Here is a 21103-nt window from a genome sequence, read left to right as displayed (position 1 = left end):
TAATAAATACGTAGTTTGAGTGAGCGCTGCTATTTAGAAAAGAAAATATGCGTATTCTTACGCAAACTGTAATTATTAATATGGGTCTCAGGGGCTACTGGTTATTTATGTACCAAATTACACAAAGACTAACTGAGATATTGCGTAATGTAATGATTTTTTAATCTTTTTTTCATTATTTGCAAGGCAAAACTGCAGAGAATCTCGTCTGCCGTTAGGCGGCCAAAATGAAACATACTGAACCCACTCAGTATTCTAAATATTAATAAAAGAAATCTATTTTGACTCTTTTTAACTTTGAAATTAATGAAGGATCAAAATTGAAAAGTCTCTCGCATTTACATTTAATACTATGACATGATATTTTAATTAAATAATACAGTCAGCGTAATGGCCGACTAAGTCCTGCTAGGGGAGATGAGCTGCCTGTACTGCGAAGTCCCGTAAAAACTTTGTTAATTATAATTAATGGTTGTAATCATGAGAGGTGAAAACTAAGTCAATAATGCACACTTTCTAATGACAATTTCTATTATATTTTTCAAAAATACAGTTAAAACGTACGTTAATTATCAGACAGCACTACAATGGCGGCCTACCGCTAGACGAAACAAAACAGGAGAGTTGGTTCAATCAAAGCATTCTCTCTGATCTTCATTGCCTATGTTACACAGAGATTATACAAAAAAACTGTCTTTTGTTAATTACATCGATATTTGTATTTTGATAATAATAACTTACGTTCTTTACTATTTGTTATACATCGTGCACACGTACACAGTCTTGTAATAATTTATAATTCACACGTCTCATAACAAAAACTGCGTTTCCCTCTCTCCAAATCTCCATTTATGTAATGTACCGTCACAGTTGGTTACCGTACTTTTCTAATTGACTGCATGAGAATGCCCATGACAAACCGTCGTCCGCAGCTCGTGATCGTGTGGTAGCGTTCTCGCTTCCCACGCCCGGGATCCCGGGTTCGATTCCCGGCGGAGTCAGGGATTTTCTCTGTCTCGTGATGGCTGGGTGTTGTGTGTTGTCCTTAGGTTAGTTAGGTTTAAGTAGTTCTAAGTTCTAGGCGACTGATGACCATAGATGTTAAGTCCCATAGTGCTCAGAGGACAAACCGTCCTCAAACGAAGTTACCACACCAGTTCTCACAGCAAAAACGTGGAAGTAACAGCTAGGGCTGCTCACGAAGACTATCCAGAAACACAGACATAAAGAGACTCGAATGCTTCGTATTGCCGTGCGGGATTAAATGAGCGGTCTCAGGCGCTGCAGTCATGGAACGTGCGGCTGGTCCCAGCGGAGGCTCGAGTCCTCCCTCGGGCATGGGTGTATGTGTTTGTCCTTAGGATAATTTAGGTTAAGTAGTGTGTAAGCTTAGAGACTGATGACCTTAGCAGTTAAGTCCCATAAGATTTAACACACATCTGAACATCATCATCTGCTTCGTATCGTTCAAGCGTCCGCGCAGCTATGCTGTTTAAAATTGGCTCTCAGCTCAACCCCCCAAAAGCACAGTGGCCCAAAAGTCTGTTAGCATTTGACAGGTCAGTACTTCATCTACATCTACATCATATTCCGCAAGCTGCCTAATGGTGTGTGGCGGAGGGTACTTTCGGCACCACTATCTGATCCCTCCAACCCAATTCCACTCGCGAATAGTGCGTGGGAAGAACGACTGTCGGTAAGCCTCTGTATTGGCTCTAATTTCTCGAATTTTCTCAAATGGTTCAAATGGCTCTGAGCACTATGGGACTTAACATATGAGGTCACCAGTCCCCTAGAACTTAGAACTACTTAAACCTAACTAACCTAAAGACATCACTCACATCCATGCCCGAGGCAGGATTCGAACCTGCGACTGTAGCAGTCGCGAGGTTCCGGACTGAAGCGCCAAGAACTGCTCGGCCAGCGCAGCCGGCTCGAATTTTCTCCTCGTGGTCAATACGCGAGTTGTGTGCGGGAGGGAAGTAATATGTTGTCCGACTCCTCCTGAAAAGTGCTGTCCAGAAATTTCAATAGTAAATCTCTCCGCGATGCACAACGCCTCTCTTGTAACGAATTGCCAATGCAGTTTGTTTAGCATCTCCGTAACGCTCTCTTGCCAACTAAAAGATCCCGTGACGAAACGCGCCGCTCTTCTTTAGATCTTCTCTATCTCCTCTATGAGTCCTACCTGATAGGGATCGCAGATAGACGAAGAATACTCAAGAATCGGGTGCCTTATAAACCACTTCTTTCAAGGATGAGCTACATTTCCTTAAGATTCTTCCGATGAATCTGAGTCTAGTGTCTGCTTTTTCTACCATCTGTTTCTTCGGTCATGCCGCTTAAAGTCGCTCTGGGTCGTTACGCCTAGATATTTTACGGCACACGCTGTCTCCAGCTGTTAGTCATCAATAGTGTAGCTGTACAGTAGTGGGTTCCTTTTCCTTTGTATGCGCAATATGTTACATTTATTTACGTTCGGGATCAACTGCCAAAGTCTGCACCAATCATCAATTCTCTGCAGGTCGTTCTGCAAATTCTTAGTATCTGCTGGCGTGTGGCTACTTCGGTATAGACAACTGCAAGAAGGTCTTGAATCCAATCGCAGGTCTGCTCCGATACTCCGTAAGCTCATATTTTTTCATTAAAGGGCAATGCGGGACCGTGTCAAATGCCTTACTGAAATTAAGGAACACGGCACCAATCTGAGCGCCGTTGTCCGCTGCGCTATGGATCTCAAGGAGGAACATAGCGAGCTGAGTTTCCCAGGATTTCTGTTTGCGGAATCCATGAATCCATGCTGATTTTTATATAGGAGTTGTTCGTTTTCCAAACCCGTCATAATTCTTGAGCATGAAACATATTCAATAATTCTACAACAGACTGACGTCAACGGTATAGGTCTATAATTGTGTGGATCTGTCTTACGGCCTTTCTTAAAAACGGAAATGACCCGCGGTTTTCTCCAGTCGTTAGATACCTTTCGATGCTCAAGCGATCTACGATAAATTACTGCTAGTAAAGGAGCAAAGGCTTTCGCATAGTCTTTATAGAATCTTATAGGTATCTCATCTGATCCTGAAGCCTTTCCACTGCTAAGCGATTGTAGCTGCTTTTCAATTCCGCGAATGTTTATCTTAATATCTGCCATTTCGCTGTTTGTACGAGGATTGAAAGGAAGGACAGTGTTACGATCTTCCGCGGTGAAATAACTTCGAAAGATCGAATTCAGTATTTCGGCCTTCTCTGTTATCTTCCGTTTCGGTGCCGGTGTGGTCGCTGACAGAATGGATAGATAATTTTGACCCACTTACTGATTTTACATACGACCAAAATCTCTTATGGTCTTTACTCAGGTCGGTGGAAAGGCCTCACGGCATAACGTTTGCAGAGAGGTAAAATGTGACACACATGCTTGAAATGAATGGTATTTTACTGAAACCAAACAATGTGCACAGAATGACCAACTAGTGGCGCTTCGTAAGACACAACAGCAACAATTAGCATCATAATTGATTTTTAGCAAAGGCTGCATTGTTTATAACAAATACTCAACATTTCGGCCATCATTCATTAACAATACCTGTCGTCGAGGGACAAAGTTGTGAACAATGTTGTACAGTGTATCAATAGGTATGGTCAGAAACTGCCGTCGGATGTTGTCTTTTATCATCCCTAATGAGGTCAGACAATCACGGTAGACTTGCGACTGCAGGTAACCACACAACCAATAACCACGCGGATTGAGATCTGGTGATCTGGGAGGCCAAGCATGACGGAAGAGCAGCTCAGCACGCGGTCCTCACCGAACGATGTGCGCAAGTGATCTTTCACACGTGTAGCAATACGAGGTGGAGCGCTATCCTGCATAAATGTCATAACTTCCAGCAGGTGTTTGTCAACCAGGCGTAAATTGCAACTGTCACTTTAACAGTTTGGAAACCTTTTCTCGAAGAAAAACGGTCCGACCGCGATTGATGAGGTAAATCCACACCACACCGTGACTTCCTCATCGCAACAGGGTTTCCACGAGAGTTCTAGGATTTTTTTCCTTTATTGTGATTTCATTCCCGTGCCCCATATGGGCAGGGGAGGGCTACCAGCGGCACAATCCGCCGCTCTTCAGCCGAGTGACATGACAACTAAGTCAAGAATAAAATGTTACATACACAAGGAGATAAAAAAGGGGAACATAAAACAGAGTAAGGGGAGACAATGGAGGTAAAAATACACTGCATGGAGACGTTTATAGGGAGACAATTAAAAAGTCATCATCAAGTTAAAAAACACAGTTGGCAATTCTTAAAACACAAAGAAGACACTGAAGGCAGATACACAGGTTAAAAGTCGGCCACAGTATTAAAAACACTCCCAAACAACAAACTTGGATCACACACAGTAAAGAATGGGGCTCTAGGATTTTCGGTGGTCCGTTTTATACACAATTCTCATGCAGTGTCACTGACATGTTGCTGTCCAGCGCCATCTGTTGACCAGTTTTGCACTTTTTGATTTCGATAAAATTCCATATCATTTCACGTGTGTGTGCCAATTTTGTCTCTCTATCTATATTATCTGTGGTGTCACCGCCAGACACCACACTTGCTAGGTGGTAGCCTTTAAATCGGCCGCGGTCCGTTAGTATACGTCGGACCCGCGTGTCACCACTATCAATGATTGCAGACCGAGCGCCGCCACACGGCAGGTCTAGAGAGACTTCCTAGCACTCGCCCCAGTTGTACAGCCGACTTTGCTAGCGATGGTTCACTGACTTCTACGCTCTTATTTGCCGAGACGATAGTTAGCATAGCCTTCAGCTACGTTATTTGCTACGACGTAGCAAGGCGCCAGTATCCGTACTATTGATATTGTGAATCATGTACCATAAAGAGCGACGTTCTCCATTAATGGATTAAAGTTAAGTATTCCACCAGCTACGTCCGTTTTTCTCAATTCTAATTCCCTTGACATGTTCCAGACCTCACGCCAGCCTGCGTTAGCTAAAACGCGTGCATATCGGCCTCCTTTAACCATACGGTTGGCTCTCCTGCCAAACACAACATTTGGCGACGAGAGTAAAAGTGTTCTTATCTAAATTGCCCTGATTTACTTGTGTAATGGCTTCGCCACAATCTCCAGATGTACTGTCCGAATTTTATCGCTTTCAGAATCAGCAGACGCAGGCCTTACTGGATCCCTTGGACAGCTCGTCCAGGGTCAACGTGCGATGCAAAACGATGCGGCAGCACCCGCTTCACGGCTAACGCAGCCACAACACGCTGTTGCACCCACTTTTCGACCTTTTGATGCTGCGCTGGAAAGCTGGACGGAGTGGTCACGCCAATTTGTATTCCATCTCGCCGCCTACAGAATTCAAGGTAGCGAGCGGCAGCCTTATTTATTGTCTTCTGTCGGCGTGACCACGTACCGTGTGATAGTCAAATTATTTCCCCGACGCGACGTAGCTGTCCTACGAAGAAATTTTGTCTGCATTAGATGCATATCTCAAAGAATCAGTCAACGTAGTTGCCAAGCGGTATACCTTCTTTCGTACAAAACGTACGGCAGGTCAGACTAATTCGGAGTGGGTTGTAACCTTGCAAGGCCTTACTAGGGATTGTGCTTTTGAGTGTCAATGTGGACTCCCTTATTCAGATACTATGGTACGTGATGCAATTGCACAGAACGTTTCTGATGTTCGTATAAGGGAACAGATTTTGAAACTAGCAAATCCCTCCCTTCAACAAGTGATGGACATATTGGATCGGCAGGACACACTTGACTTTGCTCAGGAATCATTTGAAACTTCGCCAGCAGTGTGTCAGGTTAACCGGCTCGCCGGGCGAGCTAACCGGAGCAGTAAACAGCCCTCGCGCCCGGCCGCGCCGCTGCCGCCAGGCTCTCAGCCATGTGTACCGCGCCGGCACGCAAATGCAGTGATCAAATCATGCCCGCGGTGTGCTACTAAACATTCGCGTGAGAATTGCCCGTCACGCCAAGCTATTTGCTTTTATTGTAATAAAAAAGGACATGTTCAGAGTGTTTGCCAGAAAAAACTCAGATCGGAAGCTCAAAACCGTTCCAGGCCCTTTGCTTCGCGCCGAAATCGGAATCGAAACAAGGATACTCCGGCTCGCGACACTTCGCCCATGGAAATTCATGTAGTTTATTCCACTCCGCCCAGTGCCACTCTCTCTAACAGTGACTGTGTTCGTCCCAAAAATAGTGTGCGTCGACATCGCCGGAACTCCCGTCATGTCGCAAGTGATTCTGTACCAGTGTCAGTTCACGTTGCACGAGACAGTCGCTCTTGTCGTCAGCAGGACAATAAACTTTTGGAGACTTGGACATTAACAGCAAAGTCATACCATTCCAGCTCGATACCGGAGCTGCAGTTTCACTGATCAATCAAGACACTTACAAACTGCTGGGCACACCTCCGTTGCGTGCCGCAAATGTTCAGTTAACAAGCTATTCAGGGCAACGTATCCCTGTGTTAGGACAGTGCAGCCTTCTTGCAACTTACAAAGTACAGACAAAACTTGTGTCATTTTACGTCCTTCGTTCTTCTTCTGCAGTGAACTTGTTTCGTTTCGATTTATTTCAGTTGTTTAACTTGTCTATAGTAAATCAGGTCCTATCAGTGTCCCAGACTGTGCCTTCAGACAGTGTTTCTCGTCTCTGTGAAGAACTTGCAGACATTTTTTCACCGGGCCTCGGTTGCGCTAAGAACTATAAAGCACATTTGGAACTGAAAGTAAACACGCAACCGAAATTTTTCAGAGCACGCAATGTTCCCCACGCATTGCGTGATGAGGTCGCAAAAACATTACACGATTTGGAATCACAAGGTGTAATTGAACTTGTGCAGACTTCTCTCTGGGCATCACCCTTAGTAATTTTGCCAAAACCTGCCGGAAAGTTGCGACTTTGTGTGGACTTCAAGGCAACAGTGAATCCACAACTAGTGATTGCAACTTTTCCATTACCCCGCCCGGAAGATCTTTTTGACAAACTGTGCCCGTGTAAATATTTTTCGAAGTTGGACCTCGCAGATGCGTACTTGCAAATACCGGTGGACGAAGAATCCCAGCGCGTTTTGGTGGTTAACACGCATCTTGGTTTGTATCGATTCAAACGACTGCCAATCGGGTGTGCATCCGCCCCTGCATTGTTTCAGCAATATCTACAAACTGTTTGTGCGTCAATCCCTACTGCAGCAAATTATCTGGACGATGTTGTGATCTTCGGAAAGACGGAAGAAGAACATTTGGCCAATCTCCGAACATTATTTCAGTTCTTGCGACAAAATGGTCTTCGCTTGCAGAAGGACAAATGTGCGTTTTTTGAGCGGGACTTGCCCTACCTGGTACATGTAATCAATGCCCAAGGCATACATCCCAGTCCCACGCACCTTCGTGCCATACAAGACTTGCCTTCGCCGCAGCATTTGAAGCAGCTACAGAGTGTGCTGGGAAAAATTAATTATTATAGCCGTTATATACAACACGCCTCTTCCATTTCAGCTCCGCTTCATCGCTTACGCCTTAAAGGTGTTCCGTTCGTCTGGACGACGGAATGCGAACGCGCCTTTCGCCAGTTGAAATCGGCGTTGCTTTCCAATACTTGCCTTACGCCATTCGATCCTCAGAAGCCCCTCTTGTTGATGGTGGATGCGTCGGATTTCGGGATCGGAGCTGTGCTTGCGCACAAAGATGGATCGCACGATTGCCCTATTGCCTTTGCGTCCAAATTGCTCTCGTCTGCGCAAAGAAATTATTCACAGATCGAGAAAGAAGCATTGGCTCTCGTATTTGGTGTTACGAAGTTTCATGATTTCTTGTATGGTCGTCATTTTACCATAATCACAGACCACAAACCTTTGACATCGCTGTTTCATCTGACCAAGCCTGTACCTCCACGTACAGCGCAGAAATTCATTCGCTGGTCTATTTTCCTCTCGCAGTACCGCTACGATATCTTGTATCGGTCCACTGCTAAGCACGGAAACGCCGATGCGTTGTCCCGCTTGCCTGTTGCTGAGGATAAGGCATTCGATTCCTCCGAACTTGCTTGCATGTTCATTGATGCGGAAACCGATGACGTGGTCGAATCGTTTCCGATTGATTTTCGTCGTGTAGCTACAACCACAGCTGCCGACCCTGTCCTTGCTCCCGTTCCGCGTTTTGTTGCTACGCAATGGCCCTTGTCAAAGTCACGGATCGGGGACCCGTTGGTTCGCCGATGTTTTGCTCACAAGGAGAGACTTTTTGTTCGACGTGGTGTTTTGCTGTTGCGTTCTGATAATGATCGGTCCAGGGTCGTGGTCCCACGTTCGTTACAGTCCTCTATCTTACAGCTTCTCCACCAAGGACATTGGGGCATAGTAAGAACGAAACAACTTGCTCGTCAGCACTGTACATGGTTCGGAATCGATGCCGCGATTACGAAAATGTGCTCTTCTTGCATGGTGTGTGCCGAACAACAATCAGAACCACCGCGGAAATTCTTTGCATGGCCAAAAGACACTTCTCCTTGGCAACGCTTACACATCGATTTTGCTGGTCCATTCTGGAATGCTCGATGGTGGGTGGTGGTAGATTCATTCAGTAATTTTCCTTTTGTTGTCCGGATGCCTTCCACAACGTCATCTGTCACCATCCAAGCGTTATCCACAGACTATTGTTTCCGACAATGGCCCACAATTCATGTCCGCAGAATTTCAATCATTCTGCAAGGCCAAAGGTATTCAACATCTGACGTCCGCGCCGTTTTCGCCGCAGTCCAACGGTGTCGCTGAACGATTGGTCAGGACTTTCAAGTCACAGATGTTGAAGCTGAAAGAGTCGCATTCTCGGGAGGACGCGTTATTGCTCTTTTTGTCCTCGTATCGCTCTCAGCCCCGCGATGGTCGCTCGCCGGCTGAGTTGCTCCACGGTCGCCCTCATCGAACCTTGATGTCTTTGCTACATCCGCCGCATCAGGTTCCTGTGCAGCGGCAGACACCTGCTTTTGCTCCAGGGGACGTTGTCTACTATCGCCACTACCGAGGTTCACGGAGTTGGCTCGAAGGGCGCATTCTTCGCTGCCTCGGACGCGCTATGTTTCCGGTTTTGGGGGCCTCTGGTGAGGTGCGTCGACATCTCAATCAGCTGCGCCTCTGTCGTCGCACGGGATCTGCCGTTCGCCGTCTGCTTTCAGCGACGGTGCCGTCCGGTCAGCGCCCCGGGGACCCATCTACTGGCTCGCCTCAACCCCAGGTGTTACCGACGCTGCCTTCCATTTTGCCCCATGGCGACGCGCCGCTACCACCGCCGCCGCCGCCGCCTGTTCTCCCGCCGGCGACGCCCGCAGTAGACGCACCGCTGCATCCGTCGCGCGCCTCCCTGGGTCACGCGCCGCCGATCGCTTCCCGGGACCAGTTGTTCTACGACATGGAACTTTTGCCCGCTCCGGACCATATGTCGTCTTCGCCCGTCGGGGACTCCGGCCCGATGGAGATCGACCCTTCGGCCCCTCCTGCCTCTCTACGGGCGCATACACCGCATGTTGGTGTGCACCCTGGAGCAGGTTTTCAAGCGATTCCTAGCTCCCCGCGGCACGAATGGCAGGGTGCGGGTGGCACAGCCTCGCCTGTTGTTAGGCTCCCCACCTCGTCGCATACGTCAACATGCGGTGCTCCCCATGGCGGGCGGAAGCCTTATGCCACAACCGTACGCCGTTTTTCGGGGGAGCAATGTGGTGTCACCGCCAGACACCACACTTGCTAGGTGGTAGCCTTTAAACCGGCCGCGGTCCGTTAGTATACGTCGGACCCGCGTGTCACCACTATCAGTGATTGCGGACCGAGCGCCGCCACACGGCAGGTCTAGAGAGACTTCCTAGCACTCGCCCCAGTTGTACAGCCGACTTTGCTAGCGATTGTTCACTGACTTCTACGCTCTCATTTGCCGAGACGATAGGTAGCATAGCCTTCAGCTACGTTATTTGCTACGACCTAGCAAGGCGCCAGTATCCGTACTATTGATATTGTGAACCATGTACCATAAAGAGCGACGTTCTCCATTAGTGGATTAAAGTTAAGTATTCCACCAGCTACGTCCGTTTTTCTCAATTCTAATTCCCTTGGCATGTTCCAGACCTCACGCCAGCCTGCGTGAGCTAAAACGCGTGCATATCGGCCTCCTTTAACCATACGGTTGGCTCTCCTGCCAGCCACAACATTATCCCCTTCCCCCCCCCCCCCCCCCCCACACACATGAACCATGGACCTTGCGATTGGTGGGGAGCTTCGCGTGCCTCAGCGATACAGATGGCCGTACCGTAGGAGGAACCACAACGTAGGGGTATCTGTTGAGAGGCCAGACAAACGTGTGGTTCCTGAAGAGAGGCAGCAGCCTGTTCAGTAGTTGCAGGGGCAACAGTCTGGATGATTGACTGATCTGGTATTGTAACACTAACCAAAATGGCCTTACTGTGCTGGTACTGCGAACGGCTGAAACCAAGGGAAAACTACGGCCGTAATTTTTCCCGAGGGCATGCAGCTTTGCTGTATGGATAAATGATGATGCCGTCCTCTTAGGTAAAATATTCCGGAGGTAAAATAGTCCCCCGTTCGGATCTCCGGGCGGGGACTACCCTGGAGGACGTCGTTATCAGGAGAAAGAAAACTGGCGTTCTACAGATCAGAGCGTGGAATGTGAGATCCCTTAATCGGGCAGGTCGGTGGGAATTAGTGAAGTTCGGTGGCAGGAGGAACAAGACTTCTGGTCGGGTGAATACAGGGTTATAAATACAAAATCAAATAGGGTTAATGCAGGAGTAGGTTTAATAACGAATAAAAAAAAATAGGAGTGCGGGTAAGCTACTACAAACAGCATAGTGAACGCATTATTATGGTCAAGATAGACACGAAGCCCATGCCTACTACAGTAGTACAAGTTTATATGCCAACTAGCTCTGCAGATGACGAAGAAATTGAAGAAATGTTTGATGAGATAAAAGAAATTATTCAGGTAGTGAAGAGAGACGAAAATTTCATAGTCATGCGTGACTGGAATTCAGTTGTTGGAAAAGAAAGAGAAGAAACATAGTAGGGCTAATATGGATTGGGGGTAAGAAATGAAAGAGGAAGCCGCCTGGTAGAATTTTGCACAGAGCACAATTTAATCATAGCTAACACTTGGTTCAAGAACCATAAAAGGAGGCTGTATACATGGAAGAAGCCTGGAGATACTGACAGGTTTCAGATAGATTATATAATCGTAAGACAGAGATTTAGGAACCAGGTTTTAAATTGTAGGACATTTCCAGGGGCAGATGTGGACTCTGACCACAATCTATTGGTTATGAACTGTAGATTAAAACTGAAGAAACTGCAAAAAGGTGGGAATTTGAGGAGAGGGGACCTGGATAAACTGACTAACCCAGACGTTGTAGAGAGTTTCAGGAAGAGCATAAAGGAACAATTAACAAGAATGGGGAAAGAAATACAGTAGAAGAAGAATGGTTAGCTTTGAGGGATGAAGTGGTGAAGGCAGCAGAGGATCAAGTAGGTAAAAAGACGAGGGCTAGTAGAAATCCTTGGGTAACAAAAGAATTTTTGAATTTAATTAATGAAAGGAGAAAATATAAAAATGCAGTAAATGAAGCAGGCAAAAAGGAATACAAACGTCTCAAAAATGAGATCGACAGGAAGTGGAAAATGACTAAGCAGGGGTGGCTAGAGGACAAATGTAGAGGCTTATCTCACTAGGGGTAAGATAGATCCAGCCTACAGGAAAATTAAAGAGACCTTTGGAGAAAAGAGAACCACTTGTATGAATATCAAGGGCTCAGATGGAAACCCAGTTCTAAGCAAAGAAGGGAAAGCAGAAAGGTGGAAGGAGTATATAGAGGGACTATACAAGGGCGATGTTCTTGAGGACAATATTATGGAAATGGAAGAGGATGGAGATGAAGATGAAATGGGAGATATGATACTGCGTGAAGAATTTGATAGAGCACTGAAAGACCTAAGTCGATACAAGGCCCCGCGAGTAGACAACATTCCATTAGAACTACTGACAGCCTTGGGAGAGCCGTCCTGACAGAACTCCACCATCTGGTGAGCAAGATGTACGAGACAGGCGAAATACCCTCAGACTTCAAGAAGAAAACAATAATTCCAATCCCAAAGAAAGCAGGCGTTGACAGATGTGAAAATTACCGAACTATCAGTTTAATAAGTCACGGCTGCAAAATGCTAACGCGAATTCTGTACAAACGAATGGAAAAACTAGTAGAAGCCGACCTTGGGGAAGATCAGTTTGGATTCCGTAAAAATATGGAAACACGTGAGGCAATACTGACCCTACGACTTATCTTAGAAGCTAGATTAAGAAAAGGCAAACCTACGTTTCTAGCATTTGTAGACTTAGAGAAAGCTTTTGACAATGTTGACTGGAATACTCTCTTTCAAATTCTGAAGGTGGCAGGGTAAAATCCAGGGAGCGAAAGGCTATTTACAATTTTTACAGAAACCAGATGGCAGTATAAGAGTCGAGGGACATCAAAGGGAAGCAGTGGTTGGGAAGGGAGTGAGACAGGGTTGTAGCCTACCCCCAATGTTATTCAATCTGTACATTGAGCAAGCAATAAAGGAAACAAAAGTTAAATTCGGAGTAGGTATTAAAATCCATGGAGAAGAAATAAAAACTTTAAGGTTCGCCGATGACATTGTAATTCTGTCAGAGACAGCAAAGGACTTGGGAGAGTAGTTGAACGGAATGGACAGTGTCTTGAAGGAAGGATATAAGATGAATATCAACAAAAGCAAAGCGAAGATAATGGAATTTAGTTGAATTAAGTCGGGTGATGCTGAGGGAATTAGATTAGGAAAGGAGTTTTGCTGTTTGGGTAGCAAAGTAACTGATGATGGTCGAAGTAGAGAGGACATAAAATGTAGACTGGCAATGGTAAGAAATGTGTTTCTGAAGAAGAGAAATTTGTTAACATCGAGTATAGATTTAAGTGTCAGGAAGGCGTTTCCGAAAGTATGTGTATGGAGTGTAGTCATGTATGGAAGCGAAACATGGACAATAAATAGTTTAGTCAAGAAGAGAATAGAAGCTTTTGAAATGTGGTGCCACAGAAGAATGCTGAAGATTAGATGGGTAGATCACGTAACTAATGAGGAAGTATTGAATAGGATTGGGGAGAAGAGGAGTTTGTGGCACAACTTGACAAGAAGAAGCGATCGGTTGGTAGGACATGTTCTGAAGCATCAAGGGATCACCAATTTAGTATTGGAGGGCAGCATGGAGGGTAAAAATCGTAGAGGGAGACCAAGAGATGAATGCACTAAACAGATTCAGAAGGATGTAGGTTGCAGTAGGTATTGGGAGATGAAGAAGCTTGCACAGGATAGAGTAGCATGGAGAGCTGCATCAAACCAGTCTCAGGACTGAAGACCACAACAACAACAACCTATATTATTCCGTGAATTGCGCATTTTCAAATGTTAACGGACTTCCGGGTCACCGTGTACATACCTCTCCACTGACACGCGTTCACTCAAATAGATAAATATTGCGATATCTTCAGTAAACGATCATTTGGTACAGAACATCTTTGCAATGTGCTTGCGATTCATAATACGCATTGGAAAGGGTAACTTTGAAAGTTGACAGTCGACAAAAAACTTTCAACGTGCTATTTTTCACTATTGTCAATTTCTTTCTGCGAACACCCCATTCCTTCTATGTTAGTTTTTCCGAAGAGTTTCGTTTAAATAAATAAGTTAAAGTGATCGAAGCAAATCAACAGAGATGGCTTAGCAGTGAGACCCTGGACTCTTGGACTGGAGGGCACGGTGGAAATCCCCATTTCGCCATCCTGGTTTAAGTTTTCTATGATTTCCTTCAATTGCTTAAGGCACAAATACCGGTACGGTTCTTTTGATAGGGGCACGGTCGATCTTCCTTTCCCTTGTTGTCCTTCCGTAATCTGAGGGCGTGCCCCTTCTTCCTTCTTTTCTTTCTGTTCCTGTTAAACAGTGTGACGCTCTTGTAATGTAGTGCTCATTTACGAAACACCTTCCTTACTAATCAGTGATCAGTGATGCCCAGAAAGAGCGGAAAGTTACATTCCAGTTACACCTTGACCTTATAGTGTTTTTCGTAAAAAAAACGCAGGAAGACAAATTAACAAAAAAAGAACTTACAAATCAGAGACAAATTCTAGTGCGTAAGCGCTCTTAGGTGCTGTCCACAAACTAAAAGATTTATCCGCCTGAATCTATTCGGAACTAGGCGCCACCAGTGCAAACAGCCTCGGTGGGCAGCTGCTCGGTTTCAAAGCAATCTCTCTCTGACGCTGGCGAGCCTTCCAACGCTGAACGGAAATCACAGCTACAGCTGAAAAAGCAGAGCCGGCTTTATCGCTGACAACAGATAGGCCATATCAGGATTTATTGCGAGAAAGATTTATCTGAAGTTCTCTGGAGAAAGCTTGTATTGTCACAGAGATACATCAGCTACTAGTCTCTGATTTGATGTATACACGTGGCCACTGAGCGAAAGCAACGTACATTATATTCTTAACTTGATATCGTAATAGGAGTGGAGCTTTCATAGCACCAGACAAAATAGTCATAAGGCCTGTAAGCACCCAGTAGTTTCGCATTAAAGCTTTTTCTTTCATTCGTGTGTTACACTGTTATTCACACTGCCACCAATGTTGATATTTGCAGATAGTAATCGGTATACACACTCGTGGATGATCACGAAGCTACGTTGTATAGAGCAGCAGTCAGAATTGTAATATATGTAAGAACAAATTACTTACCAACGGGAACTACGATCGCAGCATTGGAAAAGTCTCTCTTCAGGTCTGAAAGCAATTTTGCAAAAACTACGGGTGCACCTTTGTTCAAATTAGCTTTCGGACTGTTTTGTCTTATATATAAGTTTATTGAATAAACTTCTTCATCACGTATATGTACATAATATTTTTCCCCTGTCTACTGCTACCGACTATGCAAGTAACAAGTTCTCTTCAGCATTGTGGGAAAAATTATGATTCCTCTGTTAATCAATTACACACGCAGGGCCATTCTTTATTGAAAAATCGACCAAATTTTCTGTGACCGGAGAAGGTGGTGATATTTGTGTTGGACTATTTGGACTAGGGTAGATCGATATTAACATGATGCGCATCTTACTCTAACGCAATAATCTACTGTAACCTTCGACAAAATCGAACCATAAAATTGCTCGCCACCGTTCTATACTCCACTGAGGCATTTCTAACCAACGAAAACCGTCAGCAGCACTGTTAACTGGACAACCTGAGTAGTTCTTACATTAGTTCTGAAGCACTGAATCTGACAAAGTTAGATAACTGAATGGAGATGGACTATTATTCAGCTTGTTGGTTACTGGCAGCTAAAAGAAATTCATTCAGATTCATCTCTTGGAGCAACCGTGTCTCAGAAATAATGAAAATACGCTTAGTAATTATTTCAGTTAAATGCGCTGACGAAAGAATCTTTCCGTATAGAAAGGAGTGATGTAGCTACTTCCAAATGTGCCTCCCTCCAGGAATCAGTATTTACATGGTACTACCCATAAATCGACTTTTCCTTCAGAACAAAATCTCAAATTTGAAGAAGAAAACCCTATTGACTTCTCATGCTATAAAAACAATACAGAAACTCTCATCAAATGATACAAGTGATTGAAAAATCAGACTGCTTTCACCATTTTTGTTACACTGCTCTTACAGCTCACGTAATGTTACAGGACAGATTTAATTATTTAATATGCAGGGTGATCCCGTGATGGCGTTACAAACTACGAAGGATAATGGAGAATGGTAAATGTGTCAATTTGAAATAAAGGACCCTGGTCCGGAAAAGACCGAGTCGTAAAGTTAATAAGCGAAAATACAGTGGAATACATGTATCGGTACAGTTATTGGTAATATTCTAGGGTAGGCAACTTTCATAGGTAACAATATGCACCAAAACAATAAAAAATAGTCTAGAAAACATGGGCCCTAAAATGCGTAACTTAAGAGCTGTGAGCATTTGTTCGTCTTCGCTACTATCGCCGTGTGACGAGGGCCTCCCGTCGGGTAGACCGTTCGCCGGGTGCAAGTCTTCCGATTTGACACCACTTTGACGACTTGCGCGTCGATGGGGATGAAATGATGATGATTAGGACAACACAACACCCAATTCCAGAGCGGAGAAAATCTCCGACCCAGTCGGGAATTGAACCCGTGCCCATAGGATTGACATTCTGGCGCGCTGACCGACCAACCAGCTACCGGGGACGGATTCCGCTACTGTGAAACACGTGCGCTGTACAAGTGCCCATAGCCTTAAGTTAGACACTTAAGTGCTCATGTGTACTAGACTTCTTTTTTTGCTTTGGTTCATACTACCACCTCAGAAAGTTGCCCACCCTCGAGTCTTTGCAACAATAGTACCAGTACAGGTATTGCACAGTCAGAGGTGTTAAATCATTATTTGCGCTTATAACATCTGACTCTGTCGTTTCCGGACCAGGATCCCTTATCTCAAACTGACACATTTACCTCTCTCCATCATTCGTTAAAGTTTGTAACATCGTCATGGAGTCACGCTATGTACAGTGAAGCGAAGAATTATTTTTTCGTACTGAATCATAACGAATTTTTTCAGTAAACTCCATGCTATAAACGCTCGTTCAGCCATACTGTAATACTGATAAATTTTTCTGACTCGGTACTATCTAGAGGCTTAAGAGTCATGTAAACTAAACAGGTGCACAACAGAAAATGTATTTGGTTCTTTAAAAAATAGTGTAAGTGATGAAGTTCCCTTTTGGCAAGGAATGAAAGAAGAATAATTCAAAAAATGAAAAAAAAGGATTGCACTTCTAATTGTTATAAATGTAGTAAGACACAGCGAATGACCTTTACTCTTTACCACAGCAGACAGAGTGGAAAACATTGTTTTATACGTTTTTTGAAGCAGCAGATGGCCCGTCTCCGTGCATAGCTTCCTAAACATATAATCATGTACTCAGTGACTTCTATATGCTGCAGGTGTGTAAAGGGTTTTATAAAAACAATCTGTATACATTGTCATGGACACGAAAACAGATATTTAAAGCTTAACAAACAGGCATTTTGCAACATGATTGTAGAAGAAATATTATTATTCATGAAACTTCCTGGCAGATTAAAACTGTGTGCCCGACCGAGACTCGAACTCGGGACCTTTGCCTTTCGCGGGCAAGTGCTCTACCATTTTTTTTTTAATCTCATTTTGTTCTATATTGTCCTTTGACTTTGTTCGTTACGGACGTCCGATGACACTTGTTCTGGTTGTTCGTTGATCCGTTCACTCAGTTTTGTTTATTAAAGAAGGTAGTTAAACCCTCTAACCGAACACGCTGAGCTACCGTGTCGGCTAGCATCTGAGCTACCGAAGCACGACTCACGCCCGCAGAAGAGCTTCTGTAAAGTTTGGAAGGTAGGAGACGAGATACTGGCAGAAGTAAAGCTGTGAGTACCGGGCGTGAGTCGTGCTTCGGTAGCTCAGATGGTAGAGCACTTGCTCGCGAAAGGCAAAGGGTTCGAGTCTCGGTCGGGCACACAGTTTTAATCTGCCAGGAAGTTTCATATCGGCTCACACTCCGCTGCAGATTATTATTCATGTGCTGAGTAAGAGATCGGCCTAGTTTTCAAACCTATATCGCAATACGATCATTTTCGGAAGAGTGGTATTCTGCTTATAAATGTAAACAGAACGCCAGTGGCGCTGGCGCCGGCAGAATCAGCATTCTGGAATGCTTACCTGGTTTCAGAGAAACCGGTGTTGCATAACAAAGAAATATCAAGTGTTCAATTCTTTGTTACGTTGTTTGACAGCCGAAGCAAAGTCTAAAGGGCGATTATGCCTGACTGTGAAATTATCAGAAATGTACCGCGTGCGTCACTCTCGTTTAGGGTTACCACCGTCCTGCTTTTTCCGGACATGTCCGGTTTTGCTGATTTTTGTCCACCCGGTACTTTTGTTATTTTAGAAATCGTCCGGCATTTTTGGTAACGAAGCTGCATTTCATCATCTAATGAATTGCAGTGTAGCGTCATTGGATCGAATTATAAATTGGACACACTTAGCAATATATTTCTGCCGGCCGGGGTGGACGAGCGATTCTAGGAGCTACAGTCTGGAACCGGGCGACCGCTACGATCGCAGGTTCGAATCCTGCCTCGGGCATGGATGTGTGTGACGTTCTTAGGTTAGTTAGGTTTAAGTAGTTGTAAGTTCTAGGGGACTGATGACCTCAGAAGTTAAGTCTCATAGTGCTCAGAGCCATTTGAACCATTTTTGAATATATTTCTCACGAGATTCGCTGCCAGTAGTGTAATTGTTTAGAGAAACGATGCTCGCATAGTCGACGTATATGATATCTCGAATTAAAATTGTAGCTTGTCTCGATATTTTCACTTTCTGAAACAGTAGCTTGTTAGTCAATCTTTTGAAATTGCTCTTTTCGGTGTTATCGTGTTTCGAGGTGTTGCATTGAGTACTGTTGCTATATACGATTGCATCCTACTAACTAGAAGTAAGTCGTCTTCTCAGGTGAACTGTTGTAACAGCAGAAAATCGCAGTGCAAGTCTCATACAAATTGTATTTGTAACAATTAAAACCATTGCATAATTCTGCATCAGATTTTCAATGTATTATTTTCTGCTGTCATTGAGATTAGAGCATGCTTATTATCCCACTACGTACAAGGTAAACAATTTATTGATTCTAAAATAAAGTGTCTCTTTTTAAACTATGTCTTGATTTTGTGAAATACTGTCCTGCTTTTAATAATTTTGACCCGGTAACTCTGCTCTCTTTGTCACTCACAGGGTAACTAGATTTCCTGAATGTTTCACCATCAGGCTGATGTTCCCCGTGTCTGCCACGGCTAGTCGCCAAACTGCTGTAAACCTGACACGGTGGCTCCTGCCGCGGCGTGTTTGTGCCGCACAGAAAGTAATATTCTAATCAGCTCTACTTGTTTCAGCCGATAGTGCTTTCATCCTACACACTGTCAATCCTCACGCTCGGAACGTTGCCACATGCACGACGTTTCATCACACCTATGTCACGTAACGTGTCAATAAGAACTGCATCAGACAATCGGAAAGCAAACTTTTGGATTAATTGTCCGACAACTGAAAATCTGAGCCAAAACGTCAAAAACAACACTAACTGCTCTCTTTCTGTGCCATTTCCATATTGACAGGCTGAAGCTTGTCATAGAAGCACAAAACACACGTACCACTGAACGACTGCGATACACAGTTCAATAAGGCTCCTCAGTTTCGAACAGGCAACTGAAGTCTAACGTTACTGCTCTCACGATTTGAACGTTATTTCGTGTTATTCTACGAAGTTTGAAACCAAGCAGCGACCGCACAGTGCTCGCAACATTTGACAACAAGCATCAGCTACAGCGAGCCGTTACTTACTGCCTGTAGCACACGGCGAGCGCGTGGTAAATCTTCCGTTTCGTAACGACAGGCATTCTGCTCAGCCACCACTGACACGCTTAGCAAGAAAGTTGTTCTGATGGGAAGCCGGCAGCAGATAACAAACGGCAGATAAATTCTGCCCAATCCGTTCATAAGTACCACTTCAGGCGACGTCTGCAGCGTCAAATCAGGCGCTTTTAACATTGAGGGTCAGCGTGCGCGATGATGTTTCTCCTAAACATAACAAATCACGTAACCGATAATGATTTCGAAGAAGTTGCGTGGCGGACTGCACCTATCAGATTATTGGGGACACCATCAAAGAACAAGTGATGATGACTCTCTCTGTAAGGTGGAACGGAACTGCTTAGTAATGCAGTTTAAATAATTTCATCTTTTTGTGCCGGCCAGTGTGGCCGAGCGGTTCTAGGCGCGTCAGTCTGGAAGCGCGCGACCACTACGGTAGTACTTCTAAGTTCTAGGGGACTGATGACCTCAGATGTTAAGTCCCATAGTGCTCAGAGCCATTTGAACCATTTCATCTTTTTCGAGACAACAGTGTGTAAGTTTGAATACACTACCGCTGTACTCACACGACACACTCGTATGTAACTCATACGCAGATACGAATGTAATTGAGATTTTCCCCGTTTTAGTTCAAATGGTTCAAATGGCTCTGAGCACTACGCGACTTAACTTCAGAGGTCATCAGTCACCTAGAACTTAGAACTAATTAGACCTAACTAACCTAAGGACATCACACACATCCATGCCCGAGACAGGATTCGAACCTGCGACCGTAGCGGTACGCGGTGCCAGACTGAAACGCCTAGAACCGCACGGCCACACCGGCCGGCCCCCGTTTTACTGTAGAATTATTATTGTTACTGTTTATATTAGTCACGCTATTTTTTTCTATATCGGTAGAACGCTAGTGTAAAGCTTCCGAACTACGTATTTTTCAAATTTTGTTAATAAGTTCGAGTATTTAAAAAAGCTGGTCGAAACGCTTTATTGTGTGAGTCTTCTTTCTCATAGTGACTTCACTAGGAAGAGTATATTTCAATATGTCTCCGACACAAGATAACGCTTTATAAGGTAGGTAACGTAAAGTCGCAGCCTTTGCAGTACCTTCAGGTGACTACTTGGTACGCTGGCCTTTCATAACCACTTGTTGACAGTCGCAAAAAGAGCCCTGAATCACGTTTTGAACATGTAGTAACTCACCGCTACATCGAGAGGGAGAGACAATCCTGTAAATCTGCATTCTTTTGCCTAACGTCGTTTATTTCTGTTTCCAAAATTTCTGGCTGTCGGCGTAGGCGCGCATTGTCGCATTTACAGCAGTGTTTGTTTTCACGGTTAATGTTTTATCGAGTACTACTTTCTTCATTAGTTGATAATACATTCACCTGTAAAATACCTTCTACTTCTTTACGGTAGCTTCGTTTTTTTATGCCCGTATGTTTCTCTCATTGTTAAGCTCATTACTAAAGCCCGCATCTCGTGGTCGTGCGGTAGCGTTCTCGCTTCCCGCGCCCGGGTTCCCGGGTTCGATTCCCGGCGGGGTCAGGGATTTTCTCTGCCTCGTGATGG

At 44.7% G+C, this 21103-nt stretch overlaps 1 protein-coding gene across 1 annotated transcript in view; it reads right to left on the bottom strand.

The window, feature by feature from the left end:
• The window catches only part of LOC126278002 (medium-chain acyl-CoA ligase ACSF2, mitochondrial-like), a 272719-nt gene extending 253115 nt beyond the window's left edge, over positions 1-19604 (bottom strand). Inside the window, exon 1 of the mRNA XM_049977692.1 lies at positions 19505-19604. Coding sequence (XP_049833649.1) covers positions 19505-19560 — 56 coding nt within the window. The 5' untranslated portion in view covers positions 19561-19604. The remainder of the gene's footprint in view (positions 1-19504) is intronic.
• Positions 19605-21103: the final 1499 nt, after the last annotated feature.

The sequence above is a fragment of the Schistocerca gregaria genome, chromosome 6 (genome assembly GCF_023897955.1).
Source record: "Schistocerca gregaria isolate iqSchGreg1 chromosome 6, iqSchGreg1.2, whole genome shotgun sequence".
NCBI lineage: Eukaryota > Metazoa > Arthropoda > Insecta > Orthoptera > Acrididae > Schistocerca > Schistocerca gregaria.
This window is presented reverse-complemented; position numbering and strand designations above follow the sequence as displayed.